The following is a 19800-nucleotide window of genomic DNA, read 5'->3' on the forward strand; positions in this document are numbered from 1 at the left end:
TCGAGTCTCAACCAATCAAAAGCCTCTCTCTGTAAGATGGTGTTCCATACCGAACCCCTAAAGTCTGCCGTTAGTGACTACCCTAAAAAGCACTCAAAGCATTAATTTCCATTCAGTTAAGACGCAATTCATCGAGGCAGAAACCACATCAACTTCTCGCACACCGAGACGATTTCCAAATCTTCGCGTAAGCACTCCAGAAGCATCTAGATCTTCGAAAAATCTCTCCACCATGACTGGTAAGCGAAAAGTGACTTACACATCGTCCGAGGAATCCTCCTCCGACGAATCTTTCATTTCCAAGGACATGTCGGTGCACCCAGGAGCAGAAGACAATGGCATACTATCGGGAATTTCCCAGGAAACTCGAACGAAACGAGGACGAGCTCCCTCCAAACGTCCCTGCACCAACAGAAATGCCTTGATGGCACGAGTGAATCGTCAGAAAAAGAAAGAGTATGTAGAGAACATCGAGACAAAGCTGTCGCACTACAAGAAAGCCAACAAGAATCTTGTGAATGTCGTTCAACAACAGGGCGTGGAGCTGAAGCGACTGACAGCCGAAGTCGCCTACCTCAGGAGCGTTATCAACAACAACACAAGTATCACAACTCTCTTGAAGACGATGAACGAATCCCTCAGGCAGAGCAAGTGCAAGATTGAACACGACAAATGGGATGGAGAAAAGTTGTTACCATGTCCTCAGGTGCTTGTCAATAGACTATCCACAACCCCCCCACAGCCATCAGCAGCAGGTAATGGTTATACTTTTTATCAGAACCCCAGGAGAGCTCTACTGTCATCTGTGGAGTCTGACCACAATTACTCGAATGTGATTGTTACTAATCGTATGTTTAATTTTGAAGGCGTGGATTGTGATCCTTCTCTCGAGGGAGGTGTTGACCTCTTGGTTAATCCCAATGTTATTAATTGCACCGAAGATTCACAGCTTGGAATATCTGACGTGGATATAGGCCAGTTGGAAGACTTTGGGGCCAACATTTTTGATCTGCCGGACGATGGTGAAGGCGATAGGATGGATTTATTCAGGAGCGATCAGTCACAGCCGGAAAATCTTTTCGATAATCTTGATGGAAGTGGTATCTGTCTACATGTCAATTCCGAGAGGATTTCGCTTGAGTATTGCTCCATTTGCCATCTCAACAGCATTAATTCGGATGATCCTTAAGGGGTGACGAAGACTCTTTTCGGAGTCTTATGATGAAATACCGAGACAATTGTCAAGATTTTTGTTGGATTTGTACATCCTAAAGCATGAGAAGTTTATTTTAAAAACCGGGGTATTGAACAAAAATTCAATTTCATTTTCTATCATAGATCGATTCTATATTTTTTAAAATTGAAAATAGAATTCGCTATCGATTTTGAAGTTTTTTTTGTTTAATTTCATCAATGAAGAGAGAAAAATCGAGTAGGAAAAATATGTCAGTGTAAAACGTAGCAAGATAATTTTGTATATCTAGAAAATTGATGGTAGTCCTGTTTTTCAAAGAAATTTTTCTATTCGTTTAGATTCTTGATATTAAATTAGGTTAATCTCTGAGCTGTTTGATAAGGTATGAGTCTAGATATAAAGTATTATTCCATTGTTTTTTTTTTCACGACAGTGTTCTGTACATTGATTTCTCCTCCGAAACTCTATGAACGTTTTTACTTTTGCAGGGAATTAGGTGGAAATGGATGAATAGGAAGCGATTGTGCCCCTTGTAATGGCGTTGAAAGCCCGTCTAATGTTTCTATTGAAAGGTGGGCGTCAATTTTAACATGTTAGGTCATCGTTTCTCGTGTCAAAATGAACTCCATTGAATGAAATTAAAATTTGAATCGTTAGTTTTTTCAACAGAGAATGTGGTTCATTTTAACAACAGAGAGGATGATTATCATTTGACGCGAACGTTTGATATGTTGAATTCATTATTTTGGAATATTTACAGTTCTCACTAAGCTGGGGTTGCTTGTCTTGGAGGCATCTGTTTTTTAATTAAATGGCATATATTTTTTTACAAAAATATGTTAACTGCTCTTCCAACAGGTTAAGTATAACTGTATCACCAAGATCTTTCTATTTCTCGAGTCGAGTAGTTTTCCTAACCTCAACATTTTCCAACATTTTTTTTTCATCAATTTTTTGTGAAAATATTTAGAGAGAATTTTTATGAATGAAAAAAAAAACTAGTTTCTCATTGCAAACGGCCATTTAAGTTTCAGCCCTTGGGTGGTCAACGGTTCCAGGGGTTCAGCAGCCGAAGGTGAAAATAATTATCAACCATCCTCTACCATGAGAATGTTATTTTCAATTCCCCAAAATATGGTAAAATTCTTTCGTCTATCTGAAGGATGAAAAAATCTACCTCTGCCAATTCGAGAATGATTTTTCTAAACAATCCTCCATTAGTGAACTACTCATTTTAATTTGTTTGCAGTAATCCATGAATTAATTTATTTGCGGGCATGATCTCTGCACTCTTTTCTTAATAATTTGTCCACGTTTACAGATATCGGAGGAGAAACTAATATTTTACTGTCGTGTAAGTTGTGGTAATGTCTTTATAAAATAGCAATGATTGTACTGCGTCATAAGTGCGATACAATTACAAAATTATTTTTTAAAAAATACATGATACGCTGAAGAACAGATTTCAATTTTATTTAACCCTAGATTATAGTCTACATTTTAGTCATACAATCTGAGTGAAATGAACGTGATCAGATGAGTCTTAAAGAATTAATCCAGAAGTATAGAATTGTTATGTACAAATATCAAAAATTTCAAGTAAAATATATCTCCGGAGAAAGTAATTCTGTAAATGAAACACGTGAAAAGATGAACATGATTTTCGTATGAAAATAAATTCCTCCAGGCGTTCTCTCATCCATTTATTAAGGACAATCGACAGCTTAGAAAACCCGTAAAAGAAGCATTTACTTTTGAGCACTCAAATTCCAAGTCTACTGAATACTCCAGGTTTCTTTATGTGTTTTACTGTTGTTACTCTGTTGAATGTCACTTGCTTCTGGCTTGTTGTACCCAACCGAGCCTTCGCTGGCACTGAATGCGATTCGGACGCTGAAATTTTTCAAAATTATCTTTCTGTTATATTTGTTTGTACTCACAAATTATAGAATTATCCTGAAGGTTCTAGAAAATTATGGAGACCGCAAAAAATGTACGAAATTTTTTATCATTTTCTAGAAAACTGTCCAAACAAACTAAAAACCGACTAAGACATCCTGTAACATGAACGAAAAATGTTCTAGAAAATTCTACTGGATGCAAATTGCTTCCATCAAAATATTTTAAAATCTTTACAATTTTAAAAACCCTTACCTAATTTACTCCTAATATTAATCTTTCTCTCGACCTTCATCTGTCCCCCCAGTTTCATAGCCTTGGTCGTCTTGACAAGCTGTTTGACACTCGTCGAGACACTGGTTTTGCTCCTCTCATGATCAGCATGCATAGTCCCCCCACCAACCATATTAGGACTGGAGATAGTTTTTAACCTGACCATGGTAGCCCTCAGGTTGGGGGCTTTGCTCTTGAGAATCCCCTGGAGCTGGCCATTTCCCCCAGCCAAGCCATTCTTCAAAATACCCGCCGACTTCTCCTCTCGCTTGCCATCCTTGTCACCAAGTCGATGAAAAACACTGGAATTCCTCTTGAGGACGTCCCCAAGTCCGGTAATGTTGAAAGTGGGATTGGTGTCGCTGGCGTTTGCGGTGTTGGTAGTGCTGGTGACAGAGCTGTCCCCAAGTCTGTCGAAGACAGTTCTCTTTAGTTCAAAGGTCTTCTTGACACTTTCAGGCTTAACTGACGGCTTTGGAGAAGCTTTGGGAGCTGTACCATTACCACTTGCCTTCAGTCTCTTCTGAATCTGCATCGCCCACTCCTCCTGACTGTCACTGTCCATTGCTTCGACTTGTTTCACAATCTTTCGCTTCTTAACTTGTGGTTCCTGAGGAACAGCGCTGCTAACTTTTCGCTTTTGTACAGAACTCGTTGGCAGTGAACTAGTGACACTCAGGGCCTTCGCCGGCTCTTTGCTGAGGACTTTGCTATTCATTGCTGACACCTTTGATATCACTAAGGGCTTCTTAACTAGTGGCTTTGTGGCTTTCAAGATTTTCTGCGAGGGAGTTATGCTAGCCTTCGTTTCCACCAGGAACCGCTCGCACGTCATCTCCTCAGAAACTTTTTTTGCGTAACGGAGGATTGCTATCATGTCACCCATTAGAGTTATGCCCATCTCTTTCAAACTGGGCTTGTCTAAGTCGGGAAGCATGTCTGGCTTTATTCGATTGTTGGAGAATACTACCGCATGCTTTGTAGCCACGTCTAGGGGGAATCCTGCACTCGTGAAAAACTTTACCCAGTAGCCTGGAAATAATGGTAATTAAAGGACTTTTAGAGGAACTTCTCTCGAAAGAATATTATTTTCAGGTTTTTTAAAATCTTTTCAAGATTGTTACCAATTTTATAGTAGGAGGTTTTCTAATTGGTTAGAAAGAAATACTACTTAAAATCAATAATGAATCAATTAAAAGTACATTAATTGATCAATAGATAGTCGTAACTATTGGCATTCGAAAAACATCCCATTTCATTTTCAATTTTATAATTTTCAGTAAACTGGGTTATGCAAAAAATTATCAAGTAATAAAAAAAATATTTATTGCAATCTTTCAGTATTATGATATTCTCTTTAAGAAAAATTATAAGGGACTCCCAAAATAACTTGTTTACTCACTCTCTATCTTCACAAAAACAACACCCAAAAGATGGGTAAGAAATCGAAAAAAACGCGATAAAAATTCGAAAAGAAGCCTCGAAATATTGTCATTTTCTCCGCTACAAACCTCTAAAATTGCCAAAAATATGTTATTCACTTACTCGACAATTGCTTCGCCATTATTAATCACTAATTCACAACCAAATATACCACAAACGAGAGTTATCGCATGACTTCGTGTGTTTATAAATGGAGAGCCCAAAGAAAAAGTTATTGCTTCAAAAATTGATGTTTACACTTGAAATAATTGTTCTTTTCAGTAACAGGGCTGTGATTTTATTATTTCTGACTATTTATAGAAAATAATCTGATGAAGCCCAATATTTTTAACCTCAACGCTCGGTGTCCAGACGTCTCCACTTTTTTGAACGTTCACAAGGGGGCGAGGCATCGTTTTGGTACGTGACGTCATAGTTCGGCAACTTCGTTCGTTGGAAATTCGCCCATTTGCATCTGTCACGGACAAGAAGTCCACGTCACACATAGACAACAAGGCATTTGATTGGAACATAACCAAGCATAAATACGTCACTGGCATACGATTATTTAGCTCTTCAACTGTGATTAATTCGAGGGATTCACACGTATGATAGATATCCGGAGAATTTCGTGACTGTTAATCAGGTAATAGGAGCCTCTTGCCGCCGATTAATGTGAGTTTGACACGTGTAGTCAAAGAATAAGAAATTTCCCCTGGGATTTTAATCCAGAAGTGCCTTGGGAGTTTTCTCAAGATTTTCGTCTTCTTGGTTTGTTGATTAATTTTTTGGGAATATCAGAAAGCCACAAGATGACTTGGATCTTCTGGCTGTTCATCGTTGGTACTTTTGGTTGGAATGGTGTTAGTGGACAGGGGCAGAGAGTCGCGCCGGGTGTTCCACCGCAGCATTATCAACAGGTTTGTCAATAGATTTTGAATATTATTGTTAAAAGGTAAGGTAAAATGTCTTGGAGTTTTTAGTTGATTTATTCATCACGGCTTTTATCGTTGAGTGAAGTGAGCGATCAGGGACTGAACCCTGACACATGTTGATGAAGAGTCCATATGGCGCAATTACTAATTGTATTGTTGCTTTTAATTGTTAATTGAATCAGATTGGTAGAGTGAAATTCGACGACATTTCTTTCGTTTTAAAGAGGCCTTTTCTGAGGTTAAACTTATTTTTATCTTATTCAATTCACCCCATTTGATCAGGAAATATTGATGAATTCAAGAAAGTAATTGTACCCCACTTTGTCGTGTTTTTTGAATGAAAAAAGGTTTTCCCAACTTCAGTAATCATGGCAGACTACTCTATGAGTTTATGTACTTGTCTTTTACATCGCCTCCATTCCAAATTTAGTTGTAACAACAGATATATTCCCTATGAGCCCTAAAATTGAACAGTTCGTTTTAAATTCCATTTTATTCAAGCCATCAGCACCGCAGCAAGTTCATCATCAACCAGTACCCCAGCATCATCAGCAGCCCCCTCAACAGGTAAATAACTCCTCAAAGGCCGTAAAAAAATTGTCACTGTTAAAATAATGAATTGAATCTTCCCAGTACCAACAGCCTCCTGTTCAGCATCAACAGATCCCTCACCAGCAACAGGTACCCCATCAGCAGCAGGTGCCCCTCCAACAGCAAGTACCTCATCAACAACAACATGTACCTCACCAACAACAACATGTACCTCATCAGCAGGTTCACCACGAACATCATAATCCCCAGCAGTTGCTCAACGCAGCAAATATTGCTCAAGAGAAAGAGTAAGCATTTTAACTTCATTTGTTCAATGTTTTGAAATGACTCAATCCTGTATTTTCATTGATTTCCAGGCACATTGCAGAGCATTTCGAGGTGCCCATGGACACAGCCAAGATGACAGATCAAGAATTACAGTTTCATTATTTTAAAATGCATGATGCTGACAACAACAACAAACTCGACGGTTGTGAATTAATCAAGTCTCTCATCCATTGGCATGGTATTTTAAATCATTATTTGGCTTTTAGTGTGAATATTTATTCATTGGAATAATTTAAAATTACTTGAGAATTTTTCTATGACTAGAACAAGGTAATAAGGACCCGGCACATGTTCACGAAGGAACAGCTGGTGACAAGCTATTCACTGACGAAGAGCTAGTTGCACTCATAGATCCAATCCTCAACATGGATGACACAACTCGTGATGGTTTCATCGATTACCCTGAGTTCATCCAGGCGCAGCAGAAAGCAGCAGCCGCTAGCAATCAGCAGTAAGAGAATTTCCCCGTTCAATGGAGGACAATGATCTAAGAAAATCCAATCAATCGATCACGTCTTTATGAGTTTCTTTTGTCTCATATTTCAACTGATTAGAAATTAATATATAAATTATTCACAAGCAATGTTGGATTACAAATGAGTGATGTAAATTTTCATGAATTTTGTACAAATTATTTTGTTAATAAAGGTGTAAAAGTTATATTCGTACTCACAAGTGTATGAAACAATCTACATTTATCTTCTTCATTTGTAAACCATAGAATTGAGCGAGAAAAGGAGATAATTCAATTGAATAAAATAATAAAAAAGTAGATTTTTTAAAAACATATTTTCTGTGGTACATTTTTGTTACAGCGAAATTCGAACGGGACAATAAATACGAGACAATCTTAAAATCTAATTCATTGTTTTTCGATTCGAGCACACCAATGAGGTTAAGGTCTCCCGGCATTGGTCCAAATATCGAACGCCATGTTGTATCGCGTTTCACCGCTTCATATGTCAGCTGAATTCCTATCGCTCTGAGAAAACAAACAATTACTCAACAATCATTGATGAATTCCGCAATATCAGCTACGGAATTCCTGACAAAAGAGGATTATATAACCACTGGATGTTCAAAAATTGATGAATTGTTGAGGGGTGGGATTTCTAAAAGGGGAATAACACAGATTTATGGAGAAGCCGGCACCGGGAAGACTCAATTTGCCCTTCAGCTCTGTCTGGCAGCGCAAATATCAGCAGAAAGAGATAACAGGAGAGGTGATGAACATTTCTTTCGATAGTACAATGAAAAGATTAAATATTTTTTTTTTCTTAAAAAAATTGAGATTTTTGTTGTGCAGAACAATTGTGTAGATGAATAATTTTAGAAGTGGTTTTCATTCTCTGTTCCCTCCTAGGAGTTCTATACATCTCGACGGAATCAGTATTCCCATCAAAACGCCTTCAAGAGCTTCTGAAAACTTCACCGATTTCACGAAAATATAAACCCACCAGTGATTTAATATTTATCGAACATATCTCCACAGTCGTATGTCCATGTTATTATATTCTCTTATTGTAGGCTAAATCAATACAATTCAAGTAAAAGTGAAAAGAGAGTTGAAGGAAATATAAAATTTGTTGTTTTATTAGAATAAATTACACAGATATATGAATTGCAAGGATTTTTTCTTTTGTGACAGGCAGACTTGGAGAACTGCATTTTAACTCGAGTACCAGTATTTATAGCTAACAATTCAATAGTCCTTCTTATCATTGACTCGATAGCTGCCCCATATCGCGTGGAATATGAAGCAAAACAGTTGAGGAGTCGAGCTAAGAGCCTCAGGAACATAGGCCAGGCATTGCACAAACTCTCCATAAATAATAATCTATGCATTCTGTGCGTCAATCAGGTAATGATCTAAAAATTTTCCATTCAATACAATTCAAATGATTTCCGTATGAAATTTCCCATTTTCTATGTAATTAAATCTTATAATTGATTTTTTTTCTTTTAAAAAGGTATCTGCCAATATGGGAGCGGAAAACTCCCTGTGCCACGGCATTAGGCCAGTTCTAGGAGTCACTTGGGCCTGCCAAGTGACGAATTCTATTAATTTCTGCAAAATTAATAATCAACGTCACATCCACGTCCGCGAGTCTCCGTATTTACCTCGTGCATCAATTAAATTTGATATCACACAAGCTGGAGTCTTTGGGTCGTCTAATTTCTAACGAAAGAATATTTATTCAGCTCTAGAGAGTCCCCTAAAACGTGAGAAAAATTTTGCTTCATGTAAACAGTTTATCAATAGCTGAAAAGGTGCCTTCGTCGATCCTCCTAAGAACTTCCGTAGGGGTCCACTTATTTTTATCGTCTGTAGTGTCAAAAGGGTCTGGAGTTTGGATATCCAAGTGACCAAGATTATTCTCCAGGATCAATCTGAATCATCAGAATAAAATCAAATCAAAAAAATTGAAAAATCTGACAATCATAATGGAAGATGTGGAATGAACTTTTTCAAATCTTGATATATTTCGATTCAACGATGCGATTTGCTTTAGTCTGTGATCATTTTCAAGCTCAACAAAATTTTTCGAACATGAAAAAAAAAAGTTCACTCTACCGATCTGGAGGTATTGGAGATTATTGACGGATATGTATATTCTAGTGCATTAATTTTTTCTTTACCTAAATGCGTGGAGGAATGTTCGATGGGGCTCGTGGTCCTGCCGATTACTATAAGTGTAGTCCCCGACGATGGTGTGCCCTATGTGAGAACAGTGGACCCGTAGCTGGTGTCTACGTCCAGTCCCGGGACGCAACAACACTTTCGTCGCAGGTTTTCCGTTTCTGAGGCCTTTTTCTAGTACTAGTATTGCAGTGAAACAGTCTCGGGGGTTTTGGCAGTGGATTTCGTCACTGGTGCACATTCTCTTGTTACCCAGGAGTTCTCGAATATCTTCACCTGGAAATAAATCATTAAAATTTCTTCTTTTTAGAGGGTTTTTATAAAAATTCGTTGACAGGTGTTTTAATTTCTTTTTATGATTAAAAAATCTTCTGCTCTATTTCTCAATGCAAACCCTACCAATTGCTTTGCGGACGACCAGACAATCCTCCTCCACATGTCCATGAAGCAACGCTAAATAATACTTTTTAGCATCTCTCTTCTCAAAACTAATCGAGGCAGCTCGAGCCGAATTTCGACGGAGAGCAACACAAATCACCCCACTCGTAGCATAGTCTAGTCGATGAACAAAATAAAACTCGTGTTTTAAGCCTGGATTCGCCAAATGAGGAAATAACCTCCTGATTTGCGTCTGGAGCGTGACCTGGAGCAGAATAAATAAATCCATAAAAAAAGAAAGGAGATAAATAATGTTAACGTAATAACCAATACCTTTGAGGGATCATTACTGTTCACGACCATATCGTAGGGCTTGTTTATCACCAAATAATTCTCATCGTGATGTAACACAACAATTCCTTCGTTCTCCTCCGTCATCTTCGAGAAGTGATGGATTTTCCGTCACACCACGATGTGGAGATCCAGTTTTCAAATTTGTTGTGATAGACTCGAGCCACTTTTCAATCGCGTTTATTATCATCTTGTCAGGGTATAGGGAATTCCCCACACTAGGGAATTCACCTCAGGAAACTTTTATCAATTTCATCAGAGATTTTATTTAGTATATTTCATTTATGTATGATTAAGCATGAACTGATGCCGTAAAAATGGCAACAGAATGTTAGAAATTATTAACAATGAAAAATGACGTTCTATTTTAGCAACTTTATTACATTGGCCGAAAAAAAGTCCATCTAGATTTCGATAGGAAATATTTGTACACTGCATGTAACTTCTCTTATTAAATATGTATTTTTATAAATATTTTTTGGAGGCAAACAAACAAATGGGTTTGAATACTTGATAAATATTTGAATATTTCATAAAACATCGGAAGGGGATTTTAAGAGCCCGTCCTAATTCCCGCCAATACCGTCCAACAATTCCTTCGCTTTTATTTCGTAAAATGGACAAGAAAATATTTAGTATTCATTATCTAAACGTTAGTTGTAAACTAGTCTTTTAAAATAATTACAAATCGTTGTAGAAATATGGAAAACATGTTTCTACGATTAATTTCTCGAAGATTCTTACATTTATATCATTACGTGGTTGGCCCCCCCGAAATCCAAAACATGGCCGTCTCTCCATTACAGTTTGCAACGGCAAAAGTCGGCGTTTGAAGCCAGTTTGAAGGAGAGTCGGCGAGTCAAACCGCTACCACTATAATTATTTTGGAAAAAATCATTCAAAGAAGACGCCAACGATATTTCAAGTTGACAATAAATGATCCTTTGTAAAAAACCACAGTGAAAAATGTTCAATTCCAAGAGTTCGGTGGATCGTCACGTTCAGGAGTTGTTTCGGAAAGTGACGGAGGAGAAGGAGGTGAGGTTAAGTACTGAGAAATGAAACTTTTCACTCGGTTATCCTCGGATTATTTCTTGAAAGGTTATTAATTTGTACGCATCCATGAGTTAATATTTCTCAAAAATCTCAGAAATAATCTAGCGCCCCAAGGTTTGGGGCTCATCATCCGATAACAATAGCACTTGATGCTCATGCCAACGCAATTTGGCGCCCGATTCTCTTTATATAAACGTTGGAACATGTGGAGAAATAAATAGGTCACCGTGAGGATTTTTTTTCCTTAACGTTTGGCGGAGGTTTTTTCGCGAGGGTTTTCCAGATGATTTTGATATTAGGCACTGAGGGCCGGGTTTGAGGGATTTTCTTCGGAGAGTTGGGTCGAAGTAGGACCGGCGTTGGCATAATCGCCGACCAAGCAAGGTCATCAGCGCTGTTGTGTTTTGCCTTGCGTTTATGCTTTGTTTTTATTCACGTAGCAGAGAGGGTTTGAATTTTCCCAAGCTGAATTCGAAGAGTAATAAATATAAGGTTTTTAATTCTTAATAAATCAAGACCGGGTGGAGTTGTTTCATTTTGAGGGCATTATTTTCAGTCATTAGCGAGAAATCGTAGGGAAATCATTAAAAAATCTCCATGTTCTCCATTGCAGCGTAATCTTCGATGCTACAACATTGCAAAGCTCTACTACCAAGTGGGCGATTACGAATCAGCCCGGAGATATGTCTTCAGTTATCTAGAAGTAAAAAGTGAATCAAGTGGTGCCCACAAACTGTTGGGTCAGATCTACGAGGCCCTGGGGCAGAAGGAAGCTGCCCTTGCTGAATTCAAGCAATCCCTTGAACTGGAGGCACGTCAAGACGATCTCGTCCTGAAGGTCTGTGAATTATTATCTGAGATGGAGATTGGCTTGGACGTTAACAGAATAAAATACTGGGTGGACAGAGCGAGTGAAAAATTCTCCCACAATCCAGTTGTTTTCCAACTAAAAGAGAAGATGCTCATGGCAGACAGACCCAACGGGGCTGATGGCGACCTGGAAGCCCTCATTGCTTCGGAGTTGTCGGCACGTCCCTCAGATGTAAACCTTAGGGTGAAGCTCTTGAACCACTACCTCTCAAAAAACCATCTGGATGAGGCGTACAAGCACGCCCTAGAGGTGGAGTCGACTTACGTCCACCGAGACAGTCTCGTCTGGTACGAGACACTCTGCACAGTCTTTACGAAATTCAAGGAGCAACGTCAGCCAAAATCCTCCTTCTGGATTCCTTACATTTCGTCCTTAGAGCGTTATGCAGCCCTGGCACTGAGAGAGCATGGAACACCTGTGAAAACCACTCAGGAGTCAGCAGCGGCTGTCTTCAATCTTGACCAGGCCCTCACCCTAGCTAAACTCCAGAATTTCCAGACTAGCGCTTCGTTCATCGATCAGATGTTTACCCATATGTTCGGACAACTCAACTACCACATGGCATGCCTCCTCATTCGTAGAACTAAAAGGGAGCAGGGCAGTTGGAACGAGACTGGGCGACTCTGCAGTCCACTTCTGTTGTCGGCCATTCATTCACCACCTCTGGACCACACCGGGCCCTCCATTGTTTCTATGAAGGATCCCAGCAAGTCTCTGGCTCATATTTGGCATCGAGAGGGCGCCTATCGAGTCTCACAAGCATCACATGTACTTCAAGACTACTCTAGAGAGGATGCTAAACGCTTGCTTGATAAAGTCGACAAGTTCTGTATAGGTTCCTGGAGGGAGCGCATCTACCAACGAATATTCACCTCAAATCCCCACATAGCAATGATGTCGACCTCTTACTTTGCCAATAATAACTCATCGCCTCCACCCCTCCGTCTCCTGGTTTCGTCAGACGTTAAAAAATGGGACGAAGTTTCGGAAGAGGTATACCCCTCATCACTCCACCACCACGTATGGCTTGGACTAGCGAACAAGCCTCATTCGCGTAGAAATATGGAGATGACAGCACTCTACCCCAACCAGACCTGCCACATCTTCCCAGACCTCCAGTTCTCCGCTTACAACCTGAACCAAGCAGTCCCAGACAGTTTAGGACGCTTGGACATTGACGCCTTCCTCAATGCCACAATTCTCTGCTCATCCGTAATCGTCCAAGAGCAGCAGAAGAGCGGCTTTCTGAACAGAGATCGAATGCCAACGCTACCAGCAGATACGACGAATTTACTGTGCAGTGGGAATCAGGAAAAATGGTGGACATCAGTGTGGCGAATGTATAAGAAGCCTGACAGCATCTCTGGTGATTTAATGGAGCTTCGTCAGGAGATCCAGAGGGGCCTGGAGGTGATCAGGTGCATTGGAAACCACGGACTGCACGTCAACATTATCATCCACCTGGCAAGGATGTTTCAGTATCGAGCAAAGGAGCTGCACACGAAGGACAAATTTCACCCGGATATTCCCATGTTGGAGGCCAGATCGGAGCTGTACTGGGAGACGTCGGTGCCCCTGGTAGAGCGCCTCATCAACAACCAGACGATCCGGTCTACCAGCACTAAAATCTTTGATTATCAGGGAAAGGATATGAACAATTTGGAGTTGAGTAATGCCCTTGAGGAGGGTAGATTGGTGGTGGCTAAAAGACTGTTGCGTGAGAAGCGTCAGGAGCAGGCAATGGATGTTCTTCAGGCCCTTAAGTGCCCTGAGGCGTCTTATCTGCAGGCAGAGATCTACAAGACCTTGGCTAATGATCTGATTGGGTCCCTTCCGAAGGAGAGTTTAACATCTGCAATCAGATCTCAGCACGTTGTGCTACTGGCTAAAGCCAGAGATTGCTACTACCTAACGTTGGATAGATTGAGAACACCAGGAGTGAATCCTCATCACCCTCTCAACTCAGAGCTAGGCACCAAGATCTCGAGTATTGAGAATGATCTTAAGAGGATCGATCCAGACTTGCATAGAAATGATTTAAATCGACATGATTGTGATGTACTATCAGAGGACAGTTATTCATCAGCACAGAGTGGAGCTGATCAACCAATAATGAATTCTTTGAACCACGGAGGAACTATCAACACCCCCCAGAGGCACAGCCAGAGGACTCCCAAGCAGTCTAGCACACCTAGGCATCAGCATCACGATATTCTGGAGCATTCACGTTCGAGAATTCAGTGGGAGGCTCGTCCTAGTCCCGAGAGACTTGACGCCCAAATTAGGCAGCTAGTGTACGCAAAAGACCACGTGTCCCAGACGATTCTCGAGCAAAATAAGTCCATCCTGGAGAGTATCAAAAGCCTGGTGGACTCCAATAAACAGCTAAAGGAAATGATCGAACAATTGAAACGAGAGTTTTCTGATTTTCGTAAAGAGAGTCACAGCAATCCGAAGAAAACTACAAGGTCGACAATTCCTGAGGATGATTACTATGCGGTCGAAGGTGACTATTCAGACATGAATTACACTCAACCAGTTGGAAATATTCCACCAGCGGCTCCAGTACCTCTAACACCCCATCAAATTCCAGGGAATTTATTTGCAAATCACAGACACTATTCACCACTTGTTTATCCAACTCCAGGACTACCAGGGTATTATCAGGGTGGATTGCCCTTCAACGATCAGAGTCATCATCTACCGAATATGTATCCAAGCGTTTACCCAATGGGATCGTACCCACGACCTCCAGTCGATCAGAACTTGGGTATTCAGCCGGGAATGTTTCAGCAAGGTCTCTTCCAGAATCGATTGATGGATATCGTCTCACCCCAGACTGTTCAGGGCCCTCCTCTCACCATGCAGCTCCAGAACTTGGATTTGTCGAGGGTAGATCCGGCCCCCCAACAGTTCCCAGTCATCAAGGATGCTCCTGTGAACAAGGTGCCTCCAACGAACGTCGTCATCACGACATCAGACACTCTTCCAACATCAGCGCCGCCAGTTCAGCCAATTCTCAGTGTCAACATTCCCCCTCAGCACAGAAACGTCGGTATCTCCAGCGTTTCGACATTGGCTACTAGCAGTGGCAATCAATCAACTCCACACAACTACCAGATCTCCATGCCCTCACACGCCAATATCCCGACGACTGTTAATCTCCCACCACTTGCAGCATCAGTCACCAATACCATAGCAGCTGTCTCCATACAGGAAAAGTCCAAAAATACGAGTATCTTATCAACAGGCTCCCACAATTCATCGATCGAAGCCGTTGAAGTCGAGCATGATCCTATCCCTGACTTCCAGCCAGTCATTCCTCTTCCTGCTGAGGTAAAGGTCACCACTGGAGAGGAGAACGAGGACACTTTATTCGTTGCACGTGCTAAATTGTTCAGATTCGTGGAAAAGGAGTGGAAAGAACGAGGTGTTGGCAATGTCAAATTGCTGAAGAATAAAGAAGGAAAGGTTAGGCTGCTAATGAGACGAGATCAAGTTCTGAAGATCTGCGCCAATCACATGCTGACACCTGAGATGGAGCTATCACAGATGCCCAATAACGATAGAGCGTGGATATGGGTGGCAAATGATTTTGCTGATGAGGAGGTGCGGTTAGAGAAGCTCTGCATCAAGTTCAAGACGGCTGAGGAGGCACAGGACTTCAAAAAGAGCTTCGACAACGCCAAGACGACCATGACAGTGGCAGTTAAACCAGCTCCACTGGTTGTTGGTGGATTTTCATTCACGAAGACTCCAGTCATCCAGCAGACATCTGTCGAGGAGCCGAAAACCCCGAAGCAGAGTGAGCAACCAGCCAAGCCCAGCCCCTTCGCTGGGTTCTCTTTTTCCAAGTCCCAATCACCAACGACACCAAGCGGATTTTCCTTCGGTAAGACTGACACTAAGCCATCACCTCTGGCGTCTAGTTCTTTGTTATCAGGTCAGACTAGTGATTCGAAGCCCGTAGAGATTACTGAGGTGTCTGGACAAATCACTGGAGACAATGTGGTGATTCTCTTTGATAAGTCAGCTGTTATCCTTCGATGCAGTAAAGACGGTCAATGCAAGGAGCGCGCTGTTGGTCTCTTGAACCTCGTCTTGGAGCCTAATACTGGAAATTTGAAAATTACGATGACAACGCCTGATAAAAAGATGGTCTTTCCACCCAGCATCTCCCTGGAACCCACGCAGTTTGGAGGTAATCCAAACATTGTGAATTGGACATCCCAAGAGTCCTCTATAACAGGAAAGCAAGAATGCTACTCACTATCCTTGCCGGAAGTCGCCGACGCCTCTCAATTCCGGGATATTCTCTCGGGTCTTCAGAAAATAATCACTGACGACAGGATTCCTCAACAGAATATCTCTCGTATCGATAAGACTGTGAAGGTCAGCCTGCAGAAGATCCAGCCATCGTTGGCAGAAATGTTCAAGCCAGCTGCTGGCTCCTGGGAATGTTCTTCGTGCTACACCAGGAATGCTCCAACAGCTTCAAGCTGCATATCCTGTGCGGCGCCGTCCGGAAAATCTGAGAAACCAGCACCATTATCATCAGTGCCCCTGTCTGAGTTGTTCAAGCCAGCGCCAGATTCCTGGGAGTGCATGAGCTGCTATACGAGGAATACCAAGTCTGATCAGTACTGCGTGGCTTGTGAAGCTCCCAGCGATCCGTCCCTACCTCCAAAGACCAAAACTGGTGGGTTTGGGCTGGCTCCAACTGCATTAACACCAGCATTCACGTTTGGAATACCTCCAACGAAGGATAAGAAGGAGACTGTGGCAGCTCCTAGCTTCCAATTCGGTGCATTCACCTTCGAATCTCCGAAAGTGGAGGACAAGACCTCGAGCGAAACCAAGATTTTCCCATCATTCCAATCTAAGCCACAGGACTTCATCTTCAGCACTCAGAGTGTTGAAACTCCATCAAAAAGCTCCTTCACATTTGGCTCCCCTGGGAAATCTTTTGATTTCCAGTTTCCAGGTAAGTCCCCTGTCAAGTCACCAGGGGGTGACGTGAGTGAAGACGAGGTACCAGAGAGTGAAGACGTCTACTTCGCGCCAGTGATTCCCCTCCCGGAGAAGATCGAGGTAAAGACCGGAGAGGAAGACGAAGAAATACTGTACACCCACCGTGCCAAACTCTTCAGATTTGATGGAAATACGAAGGAGTGGAAGGAGCGAGGACTAGGTGATATCAAATTGCTGAAGCACAAGGAGACCAACAAACTGAGGCTGGTGATGAGGCGAGAGCAGACACTTAAATTGTGCCTCAATCATCTAGTATCTAGTGATGTAGAATTGACTCCGAAGGGCGACAATACCTGGATATGGAATGCTGCTGATTACAGTGATAACGAGATTGAATACGTCCAGTTGGCTTGCAGATTTAAGACCTCTGACATAGCTCAGCAGTTCAAGACGGCTGTTGAGGAGGCTGTGGCTGGAGAGAGTACGAAGGACGAGTGCCCGAAGATGTCGAAATCCTCTAGTGTTGGCTCAGCCCAAGATATTCAAGTTGTTTATGAGTTGAAGGTTACTGATGAGGAGAAGGATGCTGCCTTGAAGCTCCAGCTGCCGGAGAATTTCTATGCTTACAAGCAGAAGGAGGACTGCCCTGGTTGTCTTGGTTGCAAGGAGCCTGATGTCCCTCTGTTCGATGCCCAGAATAAGGCAGATTCAAAGGATGATGAAGCCTCTGAAACTACTCCTACTAGCCCAATGTCCATTAAATTAGCTGCCCCGAAACTGACGCCCCTTCAGCGCTCCGCTGATGAGACCACCTCTCCCACGAGCTCCACAACATCCAAAGACTCAAAGATGTCTCCCTTCAGCTCCACTGGAATAGTTCCAGTCAGTTTCAGCAATAAGCCTCCATTCGTCTTCGGACAGAAGCCAAAACTGGAAGATCTTGAAAACGTTGGTATCTGCACTCCCGACAATATCCTCACATCAGTATACTTTGGAAAATCCAGTTCCACGAACACAGGACCCATCTTTGGGGATCAGCCACCAATATTCGGTTCGACAGTTCAATCGAAGACCATGTTTGGTGGCTCTGGGAAGATTGATTCCCCTGGATTTAGCAGCGGCTTCGCCAGCACCTTTGGTAAGCCTCAAATTCCAGAACCCGTTTTCGGGACTGTCTCCCAGGACACCCCAATGTCTTTCTCAAATCCCTCTGAATCCAAATCGATATTTGCTGGAACAAATTCATCAGCATCTTTGAAAACCATCAACGACACTAGTAAAGTCTTCGGCTCAGACAGTCCCTTTGGTTCAAAGCTCTCCTTCGATAGTCTGATCAACTCCAATGCTTCCACCCCCTTTACGAACCCGTTTGGAACCTCAAAGCCACCAGAGAATCCTTCCCAAACAATTCTAGATAAAGATTCAAAAAAGAACGAAGTGAATTTCTTGAAGTCTGACAACACCGTGACCTTCAGCGCCCTAGCAGCCACTACTACGCAGAATGCCTTCAAGATGGATCCCCTTTTCTCATTCGCCGGAGCTGGACAATCGGTATTCGGGTCCAAGACACCCAACTCGAGTATGGCTGTCTCCAGTGCCAACAGCAGTATCTCTGGTGTTGATCAGAAGAAGAAAGTTGAGGAGGATGAGGAAGAGAATCCTAGTAACGATGGACAAGAATACGACCCCCACTATGAGCCCATCATTCCCCTGCCGGATGCTATCGAAGTGAAAACTGGTGAAGAAGAAGAGGAGAAAATCTTCGGGCAGAGAGCAAAGCTCTACAGGTACGAGTCAGAGTTGAAGGAGTGGAAGGAGCGAGGAACAGGGGAAATGAAGGTTCTCCATCACGCTGGACAGGGGACCTATCGTCTGCTCCTTCGTCGCGAGCAGGTCCACAAGGTTGTTTGCAATTTTTTGATAACGCCTGATCTCGAGCTACAGCCATTGTGCACCTCTGATCGTGCTTGGGTCTGGGCTGGGATGAATTTTGTTGAGGAGACACTGGCTGTTGAGAAGCTCGCTGTGAAATTTAAAAATCCTGAGATTGCTGACCAGTTCAAGGTCGTTGTGGAGAAGGCCCAGGAGGAGTTGAGGGCCAGGGGCATCAGCCAACCACAGATTGATGAGCATGAAGAACAGGGGGAGGAGGGCGAGGACGACGAGGATATCCATTCGTTGATGTACGAGAACGAGGCAAGTCTTATGTTCATGGACGAAGGTAATGCTGAGTGGAGGAGTGTTGGAACGGGTCAGGTGAATATGGTTTATGATTCTGAGGTCTACGGCGTGAGAATTATATTCGAGACGATGCCTGGCCACACCGTATGCAGTAGTCTTATCAGCATGGAGACTGAAATGGAGCTCGTTGGAGACACCTGCACCTGGACGGCTCTCGACGATGCTTTTGATCCTCCAGCGAGGAGGTCCTACAGACTGAAGTTTATCACTGAGGACGAGGCTCAGGACTTTGCGATGAACTTTAGCGAAGGCCAGGAGTGCGCCAGGAAGGCGGGGATCAGCGAGGCTGCCTATTATGAGGAGAATGAGGAGAATGATGAGAATGATGAGAATGATGAGGAGGAGTGATGGAGGGGAGGAACTATCAATCACTAGGTAATTTTTATTGATTAGTTGTATTGTTAGGACGAGTTATTTTTAAGGATTTGGGAGTGATGTGATTGGAGTAGATGGGTTTTTGAACTTTGGAGGTGGTGATGATACAGCAGGTGATTTTCAGGGAATTTCTTTTTATTTTTTTTTTATTGTGAAAATTACGAACGAATATCTGTCGTTATTCATTCTTCAATTATTCATAACAGATGTGGAGAGAGGTTTGAAAATTGAAGAATCTATGTAGACTGTAACGGAATATAAGATTAATAATAAAGAATTATGAATCAGTGAAATTATTTTATTCATTAATTCG

At 42.0% G+C, this 19800-nt stretch overlaps 6 protein-coding genes across 11 annotated transcripts; 4 read left to right on the forward strand and 2 right to left on the reverse strand.

Annotated features, from left to right (window-relative positions):
• The first annotated feature begins 46 nt into the window (after positions 1–46).
• On the forward strand, positions 47–2656 carry LOC135162193 (uncharacterized). Of its 4 annotated transcripts, none has more exons than XM_064120397.1 (3): positions 47–239; positions 305–1767; positions 1956–2656. In XM_064120397.1, exon 2 carries the CDS (start codon positions 308–310, stop codon positions 1187–1189), a length of 882 nt encoding a protein of 293 aa, XP_063976467.1. In that variant the 5' UTR covers positions 47–239; positions 305–307; the 3' UTR covers positions 1190–1767; positions 1956–2656. The 4 variants fall into 4 exon arrangements, with proteins under 4 accessions (XP_063976467.1, XP_063976466.1, XP_063976465.1 ...); XM_064120396.1 differs by having other exon boundaries at positions 49–1767; positions 1956–2053; positions 2224–2656; XM_064120398.1 differs by having other exon boundaries at positions 53–755; positions 867–1767.
• Positions 2648–5163, reverse strand: LOC135162190 (uncharacterized protein C19orf47). The gene is made up of 3 exons (XM_064120392.1): positions 4913–5163; positions 3350–4399; positions 2648–3088 (listed from the first exon to the last, which is right to left on the reverse strand). The coding sequence occupies exons 1-3, from the start codon at positions 4929–4931 to the stop codon at positions 2958–2960; spliced, it is 1200 nt and encodes a 399-aa protein (XP_063976462.1). The 5' UTR covers positions 4932–5163; the 3' UTR covers positions 2648–2957.
• A 128-nt stretch (positions 5164–5291) lies between these two features.
• Positions 5292–7271, forward strand: LOC135162199 (transcription factor mef2A-like). Of its 2 annotated transcripts, none has more exons than XM_064120407.1 (6): positions 5292–5435; positions 5591–5709; positions 6226–6291; positions 6358–6563; positions 6633–6781; positions 6868–7271. In XM_064120407.1, the coding sequence occupies exons 2-6, from the start codon at positions 5602–5604 to the stop codon at positions 7056–7058; spliced, it is 720 nt and encodes a 239-aa protein (XP_063976477.1). In that variant the 5' UTR covers positions 5292–5435; positions 5591–5601; the 3' UTR covers positions 7059–7271. The 2 variants fall into 2 exon arrangements, with proteins under 2 accessions (XP_063976477.1, XP_063976476.1); XM_064120406.1 differs by having other exon boundaries at positions 5320–5464.
• A 129-nt stretch (positions 7272–7400) lies between these two features.
• Positions 7401–8786, forward strand: LOC135162197 (DNA repair protein XRCC3-like). Its single transcript, XM_064120403.1, has 4 exons — positions 7401–7826; positions 7967–8097; positions 8252–8464; positions 8574–8786. The coding sequence occupies exons 1-4, from the start codon at positions 7619–7621 to the stop codon at positions 8784–8786; spliced, it is 765 nt and encodes a 254-aa protein (XP_063976473.1). The 5' UTR covers positions 7401–7618.
• Positions 8787–8843: 57 nt separating this feature from the next.
• On the reverse strand, positions 8844–10095 carry LOC135162196 (RNA pseudouridylate synthase domain-containing protein 1-like). 2 transcript variants are annotated; one of them, XM_064120401.1, is made up of 4 exons: positions 9956–10095; positions 9644–9887; positions 9244–9520; positions 8844–8994 (listed from the first exon to the last, which is right to left on the reverse strand). In XM_064120401.1, exons 1-4 carry the CDS (start codon positions 10058–10060, stop codon positions 8844–8846), a joined length of 777 nt encoding a protein of 258 aa, XP_063976471.1. In that variant the 5' UTR covers positions 10061–10095. The 2 variants fall into 2 exon arrangements, with proteins under 2 accessions (XP_063976471.1, XP_063976472.1); XM_064120402.1 differs by having other exon boundaries at positions 9644–9875; positions 9956–10084.
• A 668-nt stretch (positions 10096–10763) lies between these two features.
• LOC135162180 (E3 SUMO-protein ligase RanBP2-like) lies at positions 10764–19780 on the forward strand. Its single transcript, XM_064120369.1, has 2 exons — positions 10764–11011; positions 11643–19780. The coding sequence occupies exons 1-2, from the start codon at positions 10940–10942 to the stop codon at positions 19458–19460; spliced, it is 7890 nt and encodes a 2629-aa protein (XP_063976439.1). The 5' UTR covers positions 10764–10939; the 3' UTR covers positions 19461–19780.
• Positions 19781–19800: the final 20 nt, after the last annotated feature.

Source organism: Diachasmimorpha longicaudata, chromosome 5, assembly GCF_034640455.1.
Source record: "Diachasmimorpha longicaudata isolate KC_UGA_2023 chromosome 5, iyDiaLong2, whole genome shotgun sequence".
NCBI classification, from domain to species: domain Eukaryota; kingdom Metazoa; phylum Arthropoda; class Insecta; order Hymenoptera; family Braconidae; genus Diachasmimorpha; species Diachasmimorpha longicaudata.